Below are 19,009 nucleotides of genomic sequence, written 5' to 3' on the forward strand. Positions count from 1 at the left end.
CTCCCTACAATAGCAAATATATAACTGTTTAAAGGGGGCACATTATACCCTTTTTTTTACCTTTTCAAACAACCCCCCCCCCCCCATGCAAGAAACCCATGTGCTGTGCTTTGGTCCAAATATAACATGAATCAAGCACCGGAGGACATTTGTGACCCTGTAGAAACCAGCTCTCTCAGAATGCTCCATTTTGGTGTGTGTCTCTTTAAATGCAATGACCCCCATTGAGTTTTCCTCATAGACATCACTCCTCTGTAGAAACAAACAAAAATGGCTGGCCTGCGCCAAAGTTTCACTCTAGGCTGGAAGTGGAGTGCATGGGAGGCGATACCAGCGGAGGGGAGGGAATTTTCTTACCAGATTCCAACTTGTGATGTCAAAAAATATCCGAAAACTTTAAACTGAGCATTTTTCTCTGTGGTAAGACTAAGGCAGACCATAAACAAAGAACTACATGGATTTATTTGAAATTGTGTGGGTAAGTAGACACTAAGGTTACCCAAATCTTCAAAAACACTGTCACAGTGAATTTTTCATATCATGGCCCCTTTAAGTTTGTAAGTTATTCCAGCTGGTAAATGTTTTTTCTATCACTAGCACATTAGCCTACTGTCAATTAGGGCTCTAGGGTTAAGGTTTAAACATTTGGCCTCTGCTCTTTCCATATTATTATGTAGTTGGAATTTACCATTATAACGTTCATATTAAAAACGTAACTGCTGTCCAGTTACGGTGGTTGTCATATAATAACATAGTATGCTCTAGAATTTTTACCTGTATGATATGTAAATCCTCAGAACTGATTTAATGCAATATGCCTGAGTTAGTGGTTTTCAGCAGTAGGTGGCAGGAGAGAGTGAGAGGATGCCATGGATGTTTTGTTTACTAATCTGCCTCAGTGTCGCTTCCTTGTAGCCAGCAGCAGCTAACATGACCAACATTGTTGCTGACAGCAGAGAATCTGCGTTTAATAGGTGTGTGTGTCAGCTGACGGCTGTATGATGCTAGCATGTTAGCATTAGAGCTAATTCTTCGACATAGCTGCGTCATTATCTTGACCTATTGATGCAAGTTAACTTTGTTCGCATTAATTATGTGAACAAGGCCAACATTTTATTTCATTCAAATCTATCACAGGTTATGTGTATGTTGTAGTTTCAACGAGCTCTCAGCCAAGGAAGCCAACACTCGTACCAACCGTCGCTAGCTGGGACAGTCAGACAGCACGCGGACGGCTCCATGGAGACCTTTAAAGTGCTCGTGAGACTTATGAGTTGTGTGAGAAAGACTGTAGACTCTCTTTCAATGTAAATGTTGACTAAATGGCAAAAACCGAGCAGGGCAATGGAGTTGACATGCGGGGCAGCACAGAAAAGCTGACAGATAATGGGACATACGGGTCCGAACCAGAGGTGAACGGGAACGTCCTCGTCGAGGAAACTCAGGTGGACAGGTACGGCTTCGCGGGAGGAGCACAACAATCCTCCGTAGACAAGTAAGTGAAGCTTCATACTGCTCAGTCTAATTAAAATCTGTTGGTACTTACTTACAATGAGTGGATATGGTTCACATGTGTATGTTTGTACTTATGTTGGTAAGCTTAGGACAATCATATATTGCTTGTTTTTCAAACACACCGATAAGGTCCAGAAACCCTCAGTGAAATCTTGAGTCATCATGTTTGATAATTATAGAGAAGCTGTGGAAGAAGGAAAGCAATTTCTAGATCCACCACTTTGCTGATAGTTGCAGTAACAATGGTTATAGGTACCAGGTATTTTTTTGACAAGTTGCTCATGTTTAAAGACTGACTGCACCTTTTGATCCTGCATGAAAGTGCAGTATGTTTCTTACCATTTAGTTTCCATGTATTGTTGTTCTTGCATTTTTTAATTTTTTTTATTAATATTATTATTATTTTTAAATGATTACACTGAACTGACCCCATCAGCCTGGTTTGTGTAGTTATGTTTGTGCTTTAAGATTTGTATTGATTGTTTTATTGTTGGGACATACTAGTCTCACTACTCCAGCTATGTAAGTGTGACTTGTTTATATAGATATTAGTGGTTAACAACTTGTTTGTCATGTCATCAGCTCTTAAAGTGCGATGAAGGTGTGTGAGTGATGACATGGTTGTACTGTTGTGAAGTGAGATCATGGTGCAAGTTTTTGTGTTTAAGCAGGGAACCGAACAAGGGGAAAGTTCTCCCGCAGCTTCCTGTTTTTTTCCCCTGTGCTTTGCTGCCGTTGGCAAACGCTTCCCTGTTTTGTCTGAGGTTATGTTTCCTGTTCGGACAAGGAAGAGATGAGCCCCCCCCCCCCCCCCCCCCCCCCCCCCCCCCCGCCCCCGCTCATGACAGGGTTCCTCTTACAGTACAGTTTCAGTACAGGTTTTACAGTGCGTTTTATCTCCTCAGTGCAGAACAAATACCGAATGAGGTGCTGAGACAGCGAGAGTCAAAATGGCTGGAGATGCTCAACAGCTGGGACAAGTGGATGGCCAAAAAACACAAGAAGGTCTGCATGTTAGATCTGGCCTCAACTCTTTTTTTCTCTTTCTTTGTGTACGGGGCTGTTTTTGGGGCATGAACATAGTTAGGTCAATTTTGAAATAAAAAAAACTGTAAACCGAACTGTGCCGGAAAAAACCTGTATCCAGCCTACTGTCATGTCAGAATGTGAAGATGGAAACGTCAGTGCTCGTCTCACCTGTTGCTCGTTACTCCTGCTTTCTGAGGGCTCGTGAAAAACGTTGCATGTGTTGAATGACAGGTGAAAGAGCGCTGCCAGAAGGGAATCCCTCCCTCTCTGCGTGGACGGGCGTGGCTCTACCTCACAGGGGGGAAAGTGAGAAGGGAGCAAAACCAGGGCAAATTCCAGGTCAGTTGCATATTTGTGATTCCTTCTAGAGAGAATTCCTTTTGTTTTAAAGCATGCCTGTCTGGTACTCAGGCAAAGTCATAGTTATTTGTAAAAACTATTTTTATTTGGTAGGAAAAAAAAACAAACAAACATGAGGGGTAAATTATAACATTTGGAAAATTACTGACAGTCCTGAGAAATAATAACTTCTAAGGCATTTTTTCTTGTTTTTAGGAACTGGATGATCAGCCTGGGGATCCTAAATGGATAGATATTATAGAGAGGGACCTGCATCGACAGTTCCCCTTCCATGAAATGTTCGCAGCAAGAGGAGGTCATGGGTAAGCCGTCTGCGATTATGCCCATTGCTGCATCATTATAACTGCATGTAGTTTATTGTTGGATAAAATTTAAACGTTCAAATACTCAGGCAGCAGGACCTGTTCCGCGTGCTGAAGGCGTATACTCTGCACCGTCCTGAGGAGGGTTACTGTCAGGCTCAGGCTCCGATCGCTGCTGTACTTCTGATGCACATGCCAGCAGAGGTGACCACACACACACACGCATGCAGTGCCTTTTCTATTTTTTCCACCTGACACTGTCCCAGGGGTCATTTCTAAGGATGAGCGCTGACGTTATTTAAATAGTAACTAAACTTGCACCTCTGAGTCTCTAAGGGCCCAGGGGTGTGCTGCTCTTAAATTAGGTTTTACAAGTCATAAGGTGGCGCGTCCCTGTCATGTGCACATAAAAAAAAAAAAACACGACTGCACTGAGAGCACTTTGAACCTGGTCTGAAATCAAAAGTGTGGTGCAGCATGTCCCAGCTACTAAGAGAGCATGTTACGTACCTAACTCTTGAAGGGTTAGGTATGTTATAAGTATAGACGAGCAATATAATTTAAGCTCCTTGCACCCTGTGCCTCGCTTAGATTGTGCTTCGTAACTAGCAAAATGTAGACGGACAGCCTTTTTAAACAGGTTTACTCGCATACCTAATAGGGTTAGGAAAAAGACTTGTTGTAAAAAAAAAAACATTCTCCCTTTGTCATTGTTACAAGTTCATGTCACAATAACTTTGTCAGCGTTTGCCAACCCTGTTTTCCTTTTCTTTTTTTTTCCTCTCAGGATGCTTTCTGGGTTCTGGTCCAGATCTGTGAGAAATACCTCCCTGGATACTACAGCACAGGACTGGTAAGGGTCCACACAGACACACAAAGGGGACCTTGAGTCCACTGATAAAGCTGGAAGACATCAGAGTGCAACGAGTAACAGGATTACATTTATAACGTTCAGTCATTATCCTTCCATACCCTATATACATTGCAAAAACTAAACCTACAACACTGCAGCACAGGTCAAGAACACTGTGTTTCTTGAGACTGCATTTCACACCAGCTCCTGACACGAGGTGCTGACCGGGGCTTCATAGCGGAGATAATCAGACAAATCACATTATGCAGAAAGAAGATCTCTGTCACTCTCTCCGCTGACAGCTGGCTCATATTCCTCCCACAGGAGGCGATCCAGCTGGACGGGGAGATCCTGAACGCCCTGCTGCGGCGGGTGTCCCCGTTGGCCCACCGTCACCTGAAGAAGCACAAGCTGGAGCCCATCCTGTACATGACGGAGTGGTTCATGTGTGCCTTCTCTCGGACGCTACCTTGGGCCTCAGTGCTGCGCGTGTGGGACATGTTCCTCTGCGAGGGTATGGCACGTCATGGACATCAATATTGCTGTGTGTTTAATCTCCTTACATATGAACACGAGAGATAAATACACAAGAGCAGTATTTAGTTTTCCTCGAGGTTATGTCATACGCTCATTATCTCCATGTTTAACTTGAAATATGATAGACCTGAGTGTAAAGGGCGGGGCGAGACCTGATCTATGTGACAACCCCTCCTATTAGCCACCTTTCATGGTCAGGACAGGTTTTTGTATGCCTGTATTTACAGGTTGGGGAAACAGATTTATGGACACAGGCATTACAAGTTTAATTTCTTGTTATTGACAATGCAAGCAAATACAAAGTACAGTGAAAGGAAACTGTTCCTCTCTGAATGTGATGCTACAGATGTCTCGTTCACCTTTTCTCAATTAAGGAAGCATGTGCAGTTGTGATTGCATGTTGACAAGTTCATTGTTTTAAAATGTTCAAAAGATCTGAGCATATGTAACTTCACATGTATGGAGATTATTCCACTTGTGTTCAAGTCAGCGAATGAACTTTTTCCAAAGCCCAGCGTGAACAGGAGGTACAGTTTAGGTTAGGATATCCTGTCACCTGTCTGAGTACAGTGTTTGTATTGCTCACGAGCAGTTAATTGCACCTTTATGAATGCCTGTCTCTGTAAAAACATGAACAATAACAGCTGCTGTAACCGCGTGTTGTCTGGTTTGTTTTTTTTTTGTTGTTTTTTTTTTCAGGAGTAAAAATCGTCTTCAAGGTCGGCCTGGTTCTCCTGAAATGCATGTTGGGATCCCAAGAGAAACTCAGACCCTGTCAAGGTCTCTATGAAACAATGGAGCTGCTCCGTGCTATAAAGCCACAGTACATGCAGGAAGGATTCCTGGTGCAGGAGGTACAAGTTTGAATCCATCATGGCTGTTCTGCTTTTTATTGTTCTGACTCAGCATTTACAGCATGCCCAGATATTATTCTCCCCTTAAACTTTGCCCTTCTGTGGCAGCTATAGAAAGACACTCAACCTGTAGTCTGCCGCAAACACAACGGACCCAGCGTTGCTCATGTGAATAACTCGCATTCTCCCATTTAATGTTTCAGGTTATCGAGTTAGCCGTGTCTGAGAAAGACATTGAGAAGGAGCATCATACTCAGCTCAAGCGCTGGAAGGAGTCTCGCGGAGATCTACACTGCAAGTCCCCTCCGAGGATGCACGGCGCTAAGGCCATCATGACTGCCGAGCCGCCCAGAAGACAGGACCTGAGGCAGCGGCCCACCATCATAGTGGAGTCTCCTCTGGCACCACAGACAGACGGGGCGAAGTCAGAGGACGCCACAGATAGGAGAACGACGAAAGCGGAGAAAGAGAAGAAGAAAACCTCGTCGTCACAGGAGATCGTTAATCCTTACCTTCCTCCCAGCGACCCCTCGCCTCTCCTCGACCACATGACTGTGCGAGGGTCCAAAGAGAGCGTGAGCAGTGCGGAGCATGACACTTACCTGTAGCAGGCTGAGTGCTCAAAGTTTACTCGCGCAAATCATTCCACACAACGGTGGCAGACGTAGTCTAGGCTGTGACGCATTTTAGCAACAAAGCTAATTATTATATTTTTTTTACACTCTTGAAACTCCAGGAAATAATTAATGTTGAAATATTTCTAAACAGTTGGCAAAAATGCCCCACTTGTTAGTCGATTTACATCTGAGTGTCTTTTTATTTGCACAGGTTCTTGTTCTTTTATGGCACTTTTGACTAAGAAACGTAATGAAAATGTACCATAAGATTATAGTTTATAGTTTCAGATCGAGTAAAACTGCTACATGTGTAATGACCAGGGAGTAACAGCAGATGGCGACAACGTGCCTTCTGCGCTGGCGTCACTGAAGTTTTAGCCTATGGGATTGTGGCTGAATATGACTGAACATGGGGATACTATGGACTCACTAACGCACTGTTAAAAGCTACTTCTGCTATTCAGCTCTCAGAGGAGAGCTCTGTTTATTTCCTCATCTTATAAATGAAGTACCTGTCTGGATGAACAGGAGCACTTTCAAGTCTTCCACTTTGCCCGTGTTAGTTGCTACGTTGCCAATGCAGAGATTAGTATTTATCTTGCTTTGCTTGACTGTTGTGCAGACACACACATATAAAGTAGGAGTATCTTTCGACTGTCGGGCTGCGTTCAGAAGTTTGTCTTTGCTGTTGCAGAACACTTGAGGGCGTCCTCACATCATCTCGCTGCCCCAGCATTGACTCTCTCCAGTTGTGTTGACCCGATGAAGGAACGTGTGTGAGGAGTATCTGTGCTACGAAGCCAAAGATTTGTAATATACCGACTGAGCAGTTTTATCAATCACGTTGTGATTCTGTATTTGACTGTGAAAGCTTGTCAGGTTTATATTGATGTTGTGAGGAGACATGGTGAGAAGCACTCTCAACACAAAAGTGTTTGTTTACAATCATGCTTAAGGTTTGTGGCCCATCAGACTGTTAAATATTTGATTTAAACACATCAGTCCATACACTTCATTTTTATATTTAATTCTTACATCCTAAAGCAGGACGCCACTGAAATGTGCCCTCATGAATGTGCTACATGGTGTTACTGAGCTGAAGAGTCACCATACAGTACCTGACTGAACACTTTTATGTAAATGGCTGAACTAACTTTTAAGAAATCCAGCTGAGAAAACAATTTAAGACGTCGAGGGCGACATTAAACCTTTAGTTGATGAGCAGTGAGCAGTTTGTGTTGATGAAATTCTTGAATGTAATCATAAACGATCTCCATTTCACAACCCTCACTCTTGGACTGTACTCAATCAGCAGTTAAAAAGTGTAATTGTACAACAACAAATTTATCGTGAAGCTTTTTGTAATGAAATATCTTTTTGGTTGTTTGTGATCTGAAAACATGTTCTTTGGGGGGTTTTTTGCAAGTACATTTAGGGGTTTAATTTTTTGTCGATTGAGCAGCACTGTGTTCCTGCCTCACGCCTGAATCTTCTGACGTTTAGATTTTGAAACAATGTTGTTCCAATCTGTAGGAAGAACACGTGTCACGCTGTCACAGTCGGGCGGGTTATGGGTTGATTTTCTACGTGGAGTTTTGTCTTTACTGTCATGTAGATGGTGCGCCAGAGCCTCAGTGAATCAGTCAGTCTGAAAGATTGCCATCTTAAAATGACACGTTTGTGATTAAAGTTAAAACTGATGAAATTGAAACACTAACCAATCTAGAACCCTCCAAAACAAAAGTAAGAGACCAAATATGTAAATGTCGACTGATCCATCTGCCTCCATAGATACGCTGGACTTCATTTCTTTCTCTTTTTTTCCTCATTTGATTTGAACGTTCCATATCGACATTCTGTTTTATACTGAGTTCCATTTAAATCAATAAAATGTGAAACTCTTGACGTTTGCAGATGTGTCTCATATTTTCCCTGCTTCTTTTGCCTACATGTAATATTCAAGAAACTGAGACAGGAAAAGTCGTGGAGCACAGACTGCACTGAACGAGCAGGGGGCTTCAATGCACACTGTGTTATCATTCAGCACCCTAACACCCGCCTTCACTCACCCACGCAGCAGCACACTTCCTCGGACACCTGTTTCTCCGGCTCTTTCAGCTCCTCGAGGAATTTGCATCTCAAATGGGGCAAATTCCCACAGCAGCGTCCAAAGAGCCTCACGCAGGCATTCGCCTTTAGTTTCTGAATGGAGTCTTCTGCGTGTATACAAGACTCCTTCTTCAGCTTTTTTTTACTTCTCTTCATACAGCAAATAATGTCCTCTACAAGTTCATATTGTTACATTTTGTTGCACATGATAGATCCTTTTTTTCAGAAGAGTAAGACTGTTTGTTGATTTCTCCTCGTCTCCATACTTCAGCCTCTCAGCAGGAAAGATGTACAGGATTTTGATTTATTACATACAAACTACCAGACGAGATGATTGAGATTTTTTTTAAACCTTGGCCTGCTTATTCCACGTCTAACTCTTCCTCAGTGGCTTTTTCTTTTTCTAAAATAATCCATGATTTGTCTGATGATGCTTCTCATTAGGACATTATTGTTTTCCTGCCTCCTCTCATCATCTCTTTTACTGTCGCCACTATTTGTAAACAATGCAATGTTGTTCATCCGTCTTCCCAACCCAACTAAAACCAGCCCCACCCTAACATAAACCCCACCTGTCTGTCTCCCCTGACACCCACAACTCCCGGACCTCGACTGTAGAGTGTGTAACGGGAGACTGGCTTTGTGGAGATGTGACCCAGACATGCCCCTGTAATCTCTCTGTTAGAAAGCCGAGCAGAATTTGTTGATTTTGTGGTACAGAAAGCTGTTGCTGGGGAAGAGTTGCATCAAGGTTCTTCACATCTTCTCAGTAAATTTGAGTGTATGACATGCCAATGTACTAAACTTAAACTATGTCTGCGTCGTTCATGGAGAATCAACGTGTACAGCTGGGGCTATTCACATGTGACGACGGTTCTTAACTGAAAGAGATTGTGCTCAAGCTCTCCAAACATCAACAAACAGACCGAGCAAACTTGTTCTCTGCCTCTCTCTGCAAAACGTTGTAAACTTGCAGAGGGAGTAATAAGAAGCATCACCAAACTACAGACCTTCCTTCTGCCGTGCTGCAGTATCACTCCTTTTTGGAAACTGTTTGCACTCCATCCAAATTGTTGACTGACTGCACATAAAGCCACGATGATTTAAAGTTACAGATAGGAAAAGTAAGCATGTTATAAAACAGACTGAAATTGATCCTAACAACACCATATCTATCATCTAAGCAAACAAGACCAGCACAAAAACTGACTATTTTATATAGTTATTTTTCAATACCTGAAACCACTGCCGTGGGGTAGGTGGCAGACAAAGTAATTAACAGCACCCAGCTAGAGCAGCCTTCTTCTTTTTTTTTACATTTCCCACCAGATTTGCAAAGAGCGATACATTTGACTGTGAATAAAAAGCAGGATGAGGCGTCTTTGTCAGAAAACACTGTGCCACATTGTCCACAGGGGGCGCTAACATCAACACAAAGTGGTAGTTCCTTACTGGAACTTTAAGAATAAAACATCAAAGATGATTCCTATTTGTTTTCACAGCTCTTCATTTTGACTTTAAAACTTTATTGAAAATGTGTATCCCACACAAGTGATATCTGTTTATGTACTGTTTATTGGGGACTGGTCGATAAAGTGGGGTGGATAATCTCACGAGAACATATGTGTGAAGCGTCTGGGAGATTAAAGTCTGGCTTCAGGAGCTGAAAAGCTCCACTAAAGCTTTTTGGTAACGAAGACCCTTATCCCCGGCCTGCCATCCCCAATCATGCCCAAAGGGGGGGATTATATGGGGGAGAGGTCAGGGTCAGACACCCCAACTGTGACAAGTTGATAATAGTTTAAATGGTCAGATTAGACTGCAGCTGGCAAGTGTTATCTGCAGTTTGAGAACATATGCATGATGTGATTTTTGTCCTTTACAATATTTGTATTTGTCTAGAGTTAAAACAATGTGTTCCCCTTTTTCCCCACTCTCTGCATATGTGATGGACGAGAGGATTGAAATGTTGTAGTTGCACTTAATTAGGACTTTTTAAATGTTGGAGGCATTAATTATTTGATGAAAAGTAGATGAAAGATAAAAAGCTGAGCTGCATGTTTGGGACAGGAAGCAAAGTCAGAGTGGAAGGTGTCAGGGGTCGCACAGATGCTCGTTCAGTGAACAGTGGACAGGATATGTGTGTCCTTTTATGGTTTTCCTCAGGATAACAGTAGCTGCACAAGGAGTCCCAATGATCTCAGAGCCATCCGTTTTTTTTTTTGACACTGGATTATGATTCTGGAGGAAATGATAAGGCACACCTGTTTGGTTTAAGCGGGGATCCCCCTGATCTTTTGTGGCTGAGCGTCTTATGAATCATCCTTGGACTGATTTATGCTGCTTGGTGCACACTGCAAAGTAGTTTCATATATACTTCCAAGTTATTGTCTCATTGGTCCTCCAAAGGGTCATTTTCTCTGCAATGAAAAAGTGCATTATTGTAGAATTCTAGAAAGGCATATAGGCAAATTATTCTCCTGAATAAATGATTCATTGGCCTTGCCTGAGTTTCACAATACAAAAGATGATGTACAACACCGAATACACGATTGTTTTAAGTCAGTGTAAGGTCAAATATTGTCATACTTATTATATGTGGTACTTAACACACAAATGAGGGCAACGTGAACTGAAGTGACTGACTTGCCAAAGTGAAGAGCAGGATAAACGAAGAAAAAGAATAAAGTGGGATAATGTTAGACAGCGATGAGAAGGAGTGGTATGAAATGTAATGAGATGAAACTGCAGAGAATTAAAACATTAAACCTGCACTTTTTAGAGTGATTTTATTTTCTTCATCATATTGATTGTTTTTGCAATACTTCTATTAGGGCAGAATCGCTGTGTCATGATATGACCGTCATTGTAGCCCAAGTGTCTTATATTATATCGTAAGTGAATCGTGTTGCATCAAATCACATGTAATTCCCAAACCTACTTCTATCAACATGTCCTCTTTCTTAAATCTGGACAAACAAGTACATTTTGTTATATTATCACACATAGATTACCAAGTGTGATCTAATCTCTATACCTTGGTGTCGTAAAACATCATTATCTTCTCATAATCTAAATTCTTTACACTTGATTTCAGCTTGTTTGAAGTCACAAGGTTTCACATTTTACAGCCTCAGAGACGTATCAGGTTTTCTGTTTTAGGGACCTCGCAGTGACCTCTGAACTGCTCAAAAGCTTCTCCCCTCCCCAACCGAACCCGATGTTGACTCCTTCAACTTCCTGCAAGAAAAATGGGCTTCATTGATATGGAGAAGTTTCTATAGATTTCTTTTCTTATGCATGACAAACAAGATGTCTTTTAACAGACTGCCACCATTTGTGTTGCAGTCAGTTGAAGACTTAAAAAGCATACAACAATAATTGGTATTGTTATTTGTCTGAGCTGTATTGTAACGTGTTGCAGTTTAACTTTTAATTTAATGTGAACTGTCAGTCTGAATATTTAAACTTGCATTGCTGCAGCACTGTGTATTTCAAGAAACCCAGCAGCAAATGTTTGTGGTGAAACCATTTTGGTTAGATGATTACAGTAATTAAGAACATTTAGGCAGTGCATGTTAAATGTTAAATGTAATTAAATTCTAAATCAGATAACCAAAGTACATTCTTGAAAAATATAACAACCCCATTTTACTTTAATTAGAAGAATTAATTTGATTGAAGCTGCCTTTCTGTCTTTAATGGTTTGGGGCCTGGTATGTTTATTTGGCCATTTATGCTGCATGTTTATCTCTTCACGGGGGATGTTTGTTACTACACTGCCCCTGTGTCACCCCATTCTGCCTTAATCTGTATTGATCTGAAGCCACTTCCTGCCATTGTTGTACCACATCCCCACTGTCTCCTCTCTTCCCGTCCATCAAGTCCTCTCTTTCCCTATCAAGGAAGCCTGAGGCTCACAGAGGATACACATTCGGTGGGTGGCTGGGGGGGGGGGGGGGGGGGGGGGGCTGTGCAGAACTCTAGTCCTGATAAAACATGGGTCAGCCCTAACTAGGACATGGCAGATACTGATGGTCAGCAGCAGAAGCACAAGCACCTGAGATAACAGTCTGATAAATAACCAGCAAAGTTGGTTTTTCAGAGGTTTCAATAATAAGACATATTAGGCAGATTGTGAAAAGTATTAAGCTTGTATCAGCAATTTTGAGCAATCCTGCAGAGATACAGCATTAAAGTTTCCACAAAACTGATAATTTAGGTCCTTAAAACTTGGATCAAATGTATCCTGTGTTTCTGTATAATCACATCTTTACGGCTGAGTTTGGACTACAGGGTTTTAAAAACAAAATCAAACAGTGAGACTAGTACACAGTATCTGTGGTAAACATCCATCAAAGACTGATACAAACCAGACACGAGCCAACTTCCTTGTTCCACTTTAATCTCCTGTGCTTGTTGGCGTGCGCACATGGTTTTCCTGTCAAATAAATAAGTTCACACTGATATATTTAAGATATCTTTCATTCACTTTATTCAATTGTTTAAATCATGCCTGATCGTGTAACTCCTAATATACTCATTTATTGATCCCCCATTATTATCAAAACAAAGTCAAAAATAGAATGTGCAAGTAGGGATATTTGTCTTAAAAAGATAGATTTGGTATTTTTCCAGTCTGGAAGAGTACAGGTAAAAACCTTGTATTTCAAATGTTTAGATTTGATGTAACTGAACATATGAAATGAATGAATGATTGATTTTTAATCTTAAACATTGGCCTGCTATTGAGCCACAAAGAAATCATCACCACACATCCCTGATATCAGCTGCAGATGCTGCATAGCTGCTGGAGTGGTCAACACATTTTCCAAACAAAATAATTCTTCTGATTTCCATTCTTACTTTTATCTCATGTATCTATGATGAACCTTAGCAGTAGAACTGTAGAACTGCCATGAATTTGCCATCAGAAATTATTTTAAGAGAAAAATGTAACTATCATAAAAATGTATTCAAAACCTAAAAATAATGCATTTGTTTTTTGCATTGTGTTGAAGTTTGTTAGTGGGTGTGTGGATGAGACAGAGAAATCAGGATGTGTTTGCACATATCGGCAAGTGACCTCATAGTCTGTTATAATTGAGACTAACGACAAAAGCATATGGTCGTCAAGAGCTTTGGTTTGAGGTTACAATAGCTTATTGTGTTCCATCCAGAGTTTTCATGGGTGTTACATACACACACTGTGTGAGCTTGTAGGATTGTGGAGTGTGTTTTGTGCATGTGCATGTATGTATATGTATGAGTACATTTTTCCACCAGGAACTAAACTGGAGGCTTATGTTTCAAAATTGTGTGAAGTTCGGACAGCCATAAAAATCTATGAAACAGTTCATGTTACAAGTGGAGGATAAATGACTTTAAAGCTGCTTAAATCCAGCAGCGCTTCAAGAATAATTCATACAGTATACAGAAAACCTCCTGTTTTCTGGACATCCATGACTCACATGATTTTGTGTATAATATACGTTTTATATCCAGAATAGAGTGCAGTAGAGTGCAGCAAAATAAAGTTTCTTGTCTGGTGGATGTTCCCCACGGGAAAGTGGGAGAAGTTTGTGCAGGTTTTAAAAATTCTGTTTCCTGGTGTTAAGACAGAAGGGTTTCGACTTTATCTCCTTTACCACTCATTTGGAAGGTTTGTTTATCTCAGGATGTTGCTGAAAACTTGTAGCTGGCGTGAAACAAAGTCTGCAGTTTCCTCAAAGTATGCAATAAATAAATGAAATAGACAAAAAGGAAAACAATCCACATATGGGAAAACAACAAAAAAAGTTTCTGAGCATATTGGATTTTGTAGCTAACTTGTAACTTGTAGATTTGATTTCATCCATATAGAAAATTCCAGAGCATGACATAGTATTGTAAGTTTGCATAGTGTATTGCAGTGAACAACAACAATGTTTTCAAAATGACCTAAAGTTGCATTAAGTTCTGACAGAAACACAGATTAATACTTTTTAAAGTTAAGGCAAATAAATGTAGCATTGCTCAGTTCTTCGGTAGCTAATGTAAACAAATTTCACTTATTTTTTCTATTTTTTTGTTTTTGTACAGTATACGCATGTCAGAAACACTTGAAGCAGTATTATGGAAAACTTAAATGCGAGAGAGGATGTTTCATTCAAACATAAGGGTGGTAGACATGAATGTAGAAAGGCAAGCAGCAAAAAAAAAAAGTGAGTTGCCAAAAATTAGCACGAGAAAAAAAAGCTAACATTCGCTGACGGAAGGGGAATGGTCACTTATTCTGAAGCTGGCTCACAGAGACCAAGCACACTCAGAAATCGAACAAGATTAGATTTGAACATCTGTGTTCTTAGATGCAGCTCCTCCAGGTGATATCCAAGTTAAGGAGAAACAAAAAGCATGGCTGCTTATCTGCAAGAGTTTTATTAGCACAGCAGGAACTAAGCTAGCATGCACATGTTTAAAATGTGTATTGTGTTTAATGCTCAAAATCTCAGTTTGGGCGTTAGCGTTCAAATATTTGCTAACTGAAGAGAAACGGTTACTTAGTTAGGTAATGGTTCACAGACGGACCGCATTGTCTAACTCTGAAGTTGCAACGTTTTGTCTTTGTACAGTATATAAGATTCATATATACTGTACAGAGAACTAAACAAACGTGTTTATAAGGACATAAACTAAGACTGTGACCAATTATAGTGTAGCACCCCTGGGATGGTGCTATTTTCTCTTCATCTGTTTCCCTTGTTTGTAATCCTAATTTAATTGTAAAGGTCTCCCACATACACTGTTATTTATCTCAAGAAGTACTTTTTAAGGTTTTTATATGTAGCTAAATTGTAGCAGCCATGTTGCCTGATTGCTTCTGTCAGTGATTTAATCTGCTCTACTTTTTGTTACTTCCAATTGTTTACTCTTCTCATCTTTTCAGTTGAAAAGCCTCCTATATCCTCCACTCTTATCTTCATGAGTGCAAGTGAGGGCTATTTATACCGTTTTGTGAAAGCTGTATGGGATTTCCTCTTCTGTCCTCAGGTTCATGGTTGATAAATACTTTTGGTCAGTTGCTGCTAGCAGAAGAGACAACATGTTGAAAAGCAGGAAGATTTATGTCAACAGAGTCCCCCGGCCGACTGATCTACAATCAGAAAACAAAAAATGGACATCCATGTTTGGGTTCACTGCTCGTTCATATACTCTGCTGCTATTCTAGATGTAGGGTAAAGGACAGCCTTACGTTTGCGTCATGAGGACTCTAAGTTATTAAAAACATTTCAGGAACTCAATGTATGTCCATCGAATGGTGTTAAGACATTAAAACCCAGCAGCATTACTACTTCTTCACCTTTCACAAGATCCAAATGGTAATGGAGTAATACATAGGAACCCCCCCCCCCCCCCCCCCCCCCAGTACGCTACATGCTGTATGATATGACCTTTAACTGGTGAATGCCATAATAGGTGTTATATAGTATTGCAAAGCAGCCAGAGGCACTGCTTGTCAACAGGCAAGGTAGGCAACTGCTTGGGGCACCAGCCCAATGTATTTCTTTTATTTGTTCCAGCGATTACAAGACACGTTTCAGTTCTTAAAAAAACAATGTGTCGACATGATGATTAAGACAGAGACACTGGAAGAAAAAAAACACCATCCAGGCTAAGATTGCAGGAGTTTCAAATGACATAAGATAACATGAAATCAGGGGAGGTTCAATGATGACCACATCCTTTTTGTTGTTGTTGGGTGTCTATGTTTCAGAAGTCCCCAGTGCATTTTGACATTCATGGACACAGTTGTAAAGCTTACCTGGAGTCCCTTTAGTCTTCATTGGGACAGTAAGAAATGCCATAAATCTACCATCCTTTTGCCCTTTTTGTCTAACAAGCTGGTGTTAATTGCTGCAACGTCTAGGCTGAAAAGACTAAAGAGAGAATTGTAAAGTGAAGCAGGCGGTAACAACCACCAAATGTTCTGGCTTTCCAGCCAGGCTGCGAGTGTGAATTTTGACAGCATTCAGATAGTTAAAATTTGCAATTTGTTAAAATTGCATATCAGACTGCTGATGTGATTGGCAATGTAATGTATTGGTGCTGACGGCTCAGTAGTTGCCCAAGGGTCTTTTTTATCATCAGTGCTGTCAAGCTGCATTCAGGTCAAAACATGTGATATCATGACTTAATAGTTGAGCTGGATTCTGACTCATAGAGTTTGTCACATTGGAAGCAAAGCCTCAAGGAAGCAGCTGTCTCAAGCACAGGGGGGCCACATGCATGTGGTCTGCGACAGCTTAACACACATCAAACAACTGTCGCCCCCCCGCGAACCCTCACACACATCTAAACAACAAGAACACACACTTAGAACCCTTTTGGCGCTGAAAGTATCACCAAAAAGTGGTTCATAAACGCACAAGGTCATGTTAAAAGGTGAAAAACAGGCAGCCCTGCAGACAGACACACTGTTGTGTGTGTTTGTGTGTCTCTCTGTTTGTGTCAGTTATGAGAAGTAATGACTCAATAACTGACTCATCGTTGATAAATGACAGTCGATGAAGGATGAACAACAAGCTTTGGGGCTGTTAAATAAGGACACCAAACATGATGGATACCGTGGTGCCTCCATGGTGTGTGGTTTACAGCACAAGGCCACACATGAGAGGACGGCAGCAACAGTAACAACATCAATATGAAACACAGGTGGGCAATTTAGAGGAAAAACAAGAAAGAAAAATGGTGGAAACTGGGTCTCTAGTATGCAGGGTGAAGTGATGTTTGCTCTGCAAGGAGATAAAGCTTTTTCCAGTAGGAACGTGTGACTCCTCAAGGCATAAAGGGAAGATCATTTAGATAGATTTTAGTCTCAAGTCACTCAAATGTCATTGGGTTCTCGTCAGTCACATTGTAGACAGCTTTTTATCTTGTTTTTCTTCTTTCATATCCTGTCTTGTAAAGTTGCTTCTTAAGGCTGATTAGGGGATTTTGGGGAAAACGAGTGGGTGGATTGATGTGTTCATCAAGGCCTGATGTTTTATTTAGCTTTATTTTCCCATCCTCACATTAACTAAAAACAGACTCGCCACAGTGCAGATAGGAAGCTTGCTTTGATTCAACTCACTTAGCTTTTTTCCTGTTCGGCCGGATGGACAAAGAGCTGCTGGAGGGACGATTATGGACACAGTTCAGGCGGAGACACAAAAAACAATCAGATCAGTTTGATTACCTTATATCTCAAGCTTGCATCACAATAAATCTGGCAACAACAAACATCTCCTTTAGAGTAAATGACGTGGGCATAAGTGAGGGAGACGGGAATCGATTCTCATCTGCATAGTCTGAGAAATGAGGACGTAAGCGGGGAGGGAAGAGGAGGCAGAGATGGAGGAGTGGAGGAAGGGCTTAGTGGAGGAAAAGATTGTTGAGTGAAACAGTAGTTGTGTCTAAAGGTCGGTGCCCTGGCGCCACTGCTGCTGCTCTGCTGAGAGACGGAGCGGACTGAAGACTGAGCTGTCCCACCTGGACCAACAGATACACTCGAGAGACAACAAAGAGAGGAGTGTTGAAACACTTAACATAACACACTTTATTTCCTCTGTTGTAGTTTAAGAGTTTCAAAAAAGCTATTTTATTTAACACTGTTAGAAAGCATCACAGATATTCATCCCGAAAGCTATGCATGGTTATGTTTGCACACACACACTGGCATGTTGTTGTTGTGGTTGTAACATTTTACACAGAAATATGTTTAGTGCATCATCTAATACAACACTGTTCTGTCTGTTTCTTTGAGCCTGGAGTTGTATTTACATTATGTGACATGAAACAAAACGTGACTGCACAGTTTCAACTCAAGTTTGGATTGTTTCTGAAGCAGGTTCATTATGTTGTCATGTTGATATTTATGCTTTACTGTATATAAGATCAACTTGTCATTCTTTTGTTTAATCTGCACACAAAGTAATCAAGGTTCAGAAACGACTTTAAAGTTTGATAGGATTAAAAGCTGTTTTGTAGCTAGTATTCATTTTTATTCTTAAAAATCTTTCATGAAAATGTAGACTGATGAAAAACATTTCCTTCAATTACATTTTGACTTGTATTCTTCTCAGTCCTATTTACTTCAAATAGACTGAACTTTGAATTTAACTCCACTTCACAGTAATACTTGTTTCTGTTTTCTGTATATTCAAATAAAGTCAAGAGGTCAAAGTTTGTTTGTAGAGCCTAAAGTTCTATAAAGCAAACCCCATCTTTGTTTTGATTTCAGTTTTTTGTTCTACTTGTTTGAGCATGCACAGACATGAAGCAACCAAACATACAAATGTAAATTGAGCATTGGTCCTATTTAAACAGAGTGCTACTTTTCTGAAGGACTCTCAATACATATTGAAATTGAGTACTTCAAGAAACGTGTCATGCCCAGACTTGACTTGTGGGCCACTGTCAAGACTTGTCTGGTAAACTTTGACTACTGAAAAAAATAGTGTTGCAATAACACTGGTATTTAAGGTGAGTTGGAAATAAAATTTGTGAAAAATAATTGCATTTGTATATCTTGTCCTTATTCACAATGTGTGCAAGAAAAAAGTACGGGATGTATAAAGTATTAGGACTTTTGCAAAATGACATTTATTAAAGTTGCTTTACAATCCATTACAAAGAGAGGGACACAAATTGAATGAATTGGGAGAAGTGGGTGTGTGTGCAGTAAAAGAGCATGTTCCTCACAGCAGAGAGTAGGAGGGCAGTGGGAGGGGAGAAGGGGGCGTTCTGGGAGGGTACAAGTCTGTTGGGGTATATAAAGGTGGGCAGAGTTCACATGTAGCAACAGATTTCAGAGCC

General features: G+C 40.8%; 1 protein-coding gene across 2 annotated transcripts; it reads left to right on the forward strand.

Moving 5' to 3' along the window:
- The first annotated feature begins 236 nt into the window (after positions 1-236).
- LOC306837237 (TBC1 domain family member 10A-like) lies at positions 237-7,970 on the forward strand. 2 transcript variants are annotated; one of them, XM_079364832.1, is made up of 10 exons: positions 237-974; positions 1,156-1,495; positions 2,421-2,520; positions 2,776-2,883; positions 3,100-3,206; positions 3,296-3,410; positions 3,994-4,059; positions 4,384-4,573; positions 5,296-5,450; positions 5,654-7,970. In XM_079364832.1, exons 2-10 carry the CDS (start codon positions 1,323-1,325, stop codon positions 6,056-6,058), a joined length of 1,419 nt encoding a protein of 472 aa, XP_079220958.1. In that variant the 5' UTR covers positions 237-974; positions 1,156-1,322; the 3' UTR covers positions 6,059-7,970. The 2 variants fall into 2 exon arrangements, with proteins under 2 accessions (XP_079220958.1, XP_079220957.1); XM_079364831.1 differs by having other exon boundaries at positions 237-1,495.
- Positions 7,971-19,009: the final 11,039 nt, after the last annotated feature.

The sequence above is a fragment of the Symphodus melops genome (genome assembly GCF_947650265.1).
Source record: "Symphodus melops genome assembly, chromosome: 16".
Taxonomy (NCBI): domain Eukaryota; kingdom Metazoa; phylum Chordata; class Actinopteri; order Labriformes; family Labridae; genus Symphodus; species Symphodus melops.

What these genes read in the sequence shown, in the direction of transcription:
- LOC306837237 (XM_079364831.1), top strand. Translation starts at nt 1,323, where the DNA reads ATGGCAAAAACCGAGCAGGGCAATGGAGTTGACATGCGGGGCAGCACA. An exon ending in AAAACCAGGGCAAATTCCAG is followed by an intron (nt 2,884 to 3,099) that starts GTCAGTTGCATA and finishes TCTTGTTTTTAG; the next exon opens with GAACTGGATGATCAGCCTGG. An exon ending in GCAGCAAGAGGAGGTCATGG is followed by an intron (nt 3,207 to 3,295) that starts GTAAGCCGTCTG and finishes TCAAATACTCAG; the next exon opens with GCAGCAGGACCTGTTCCGCG.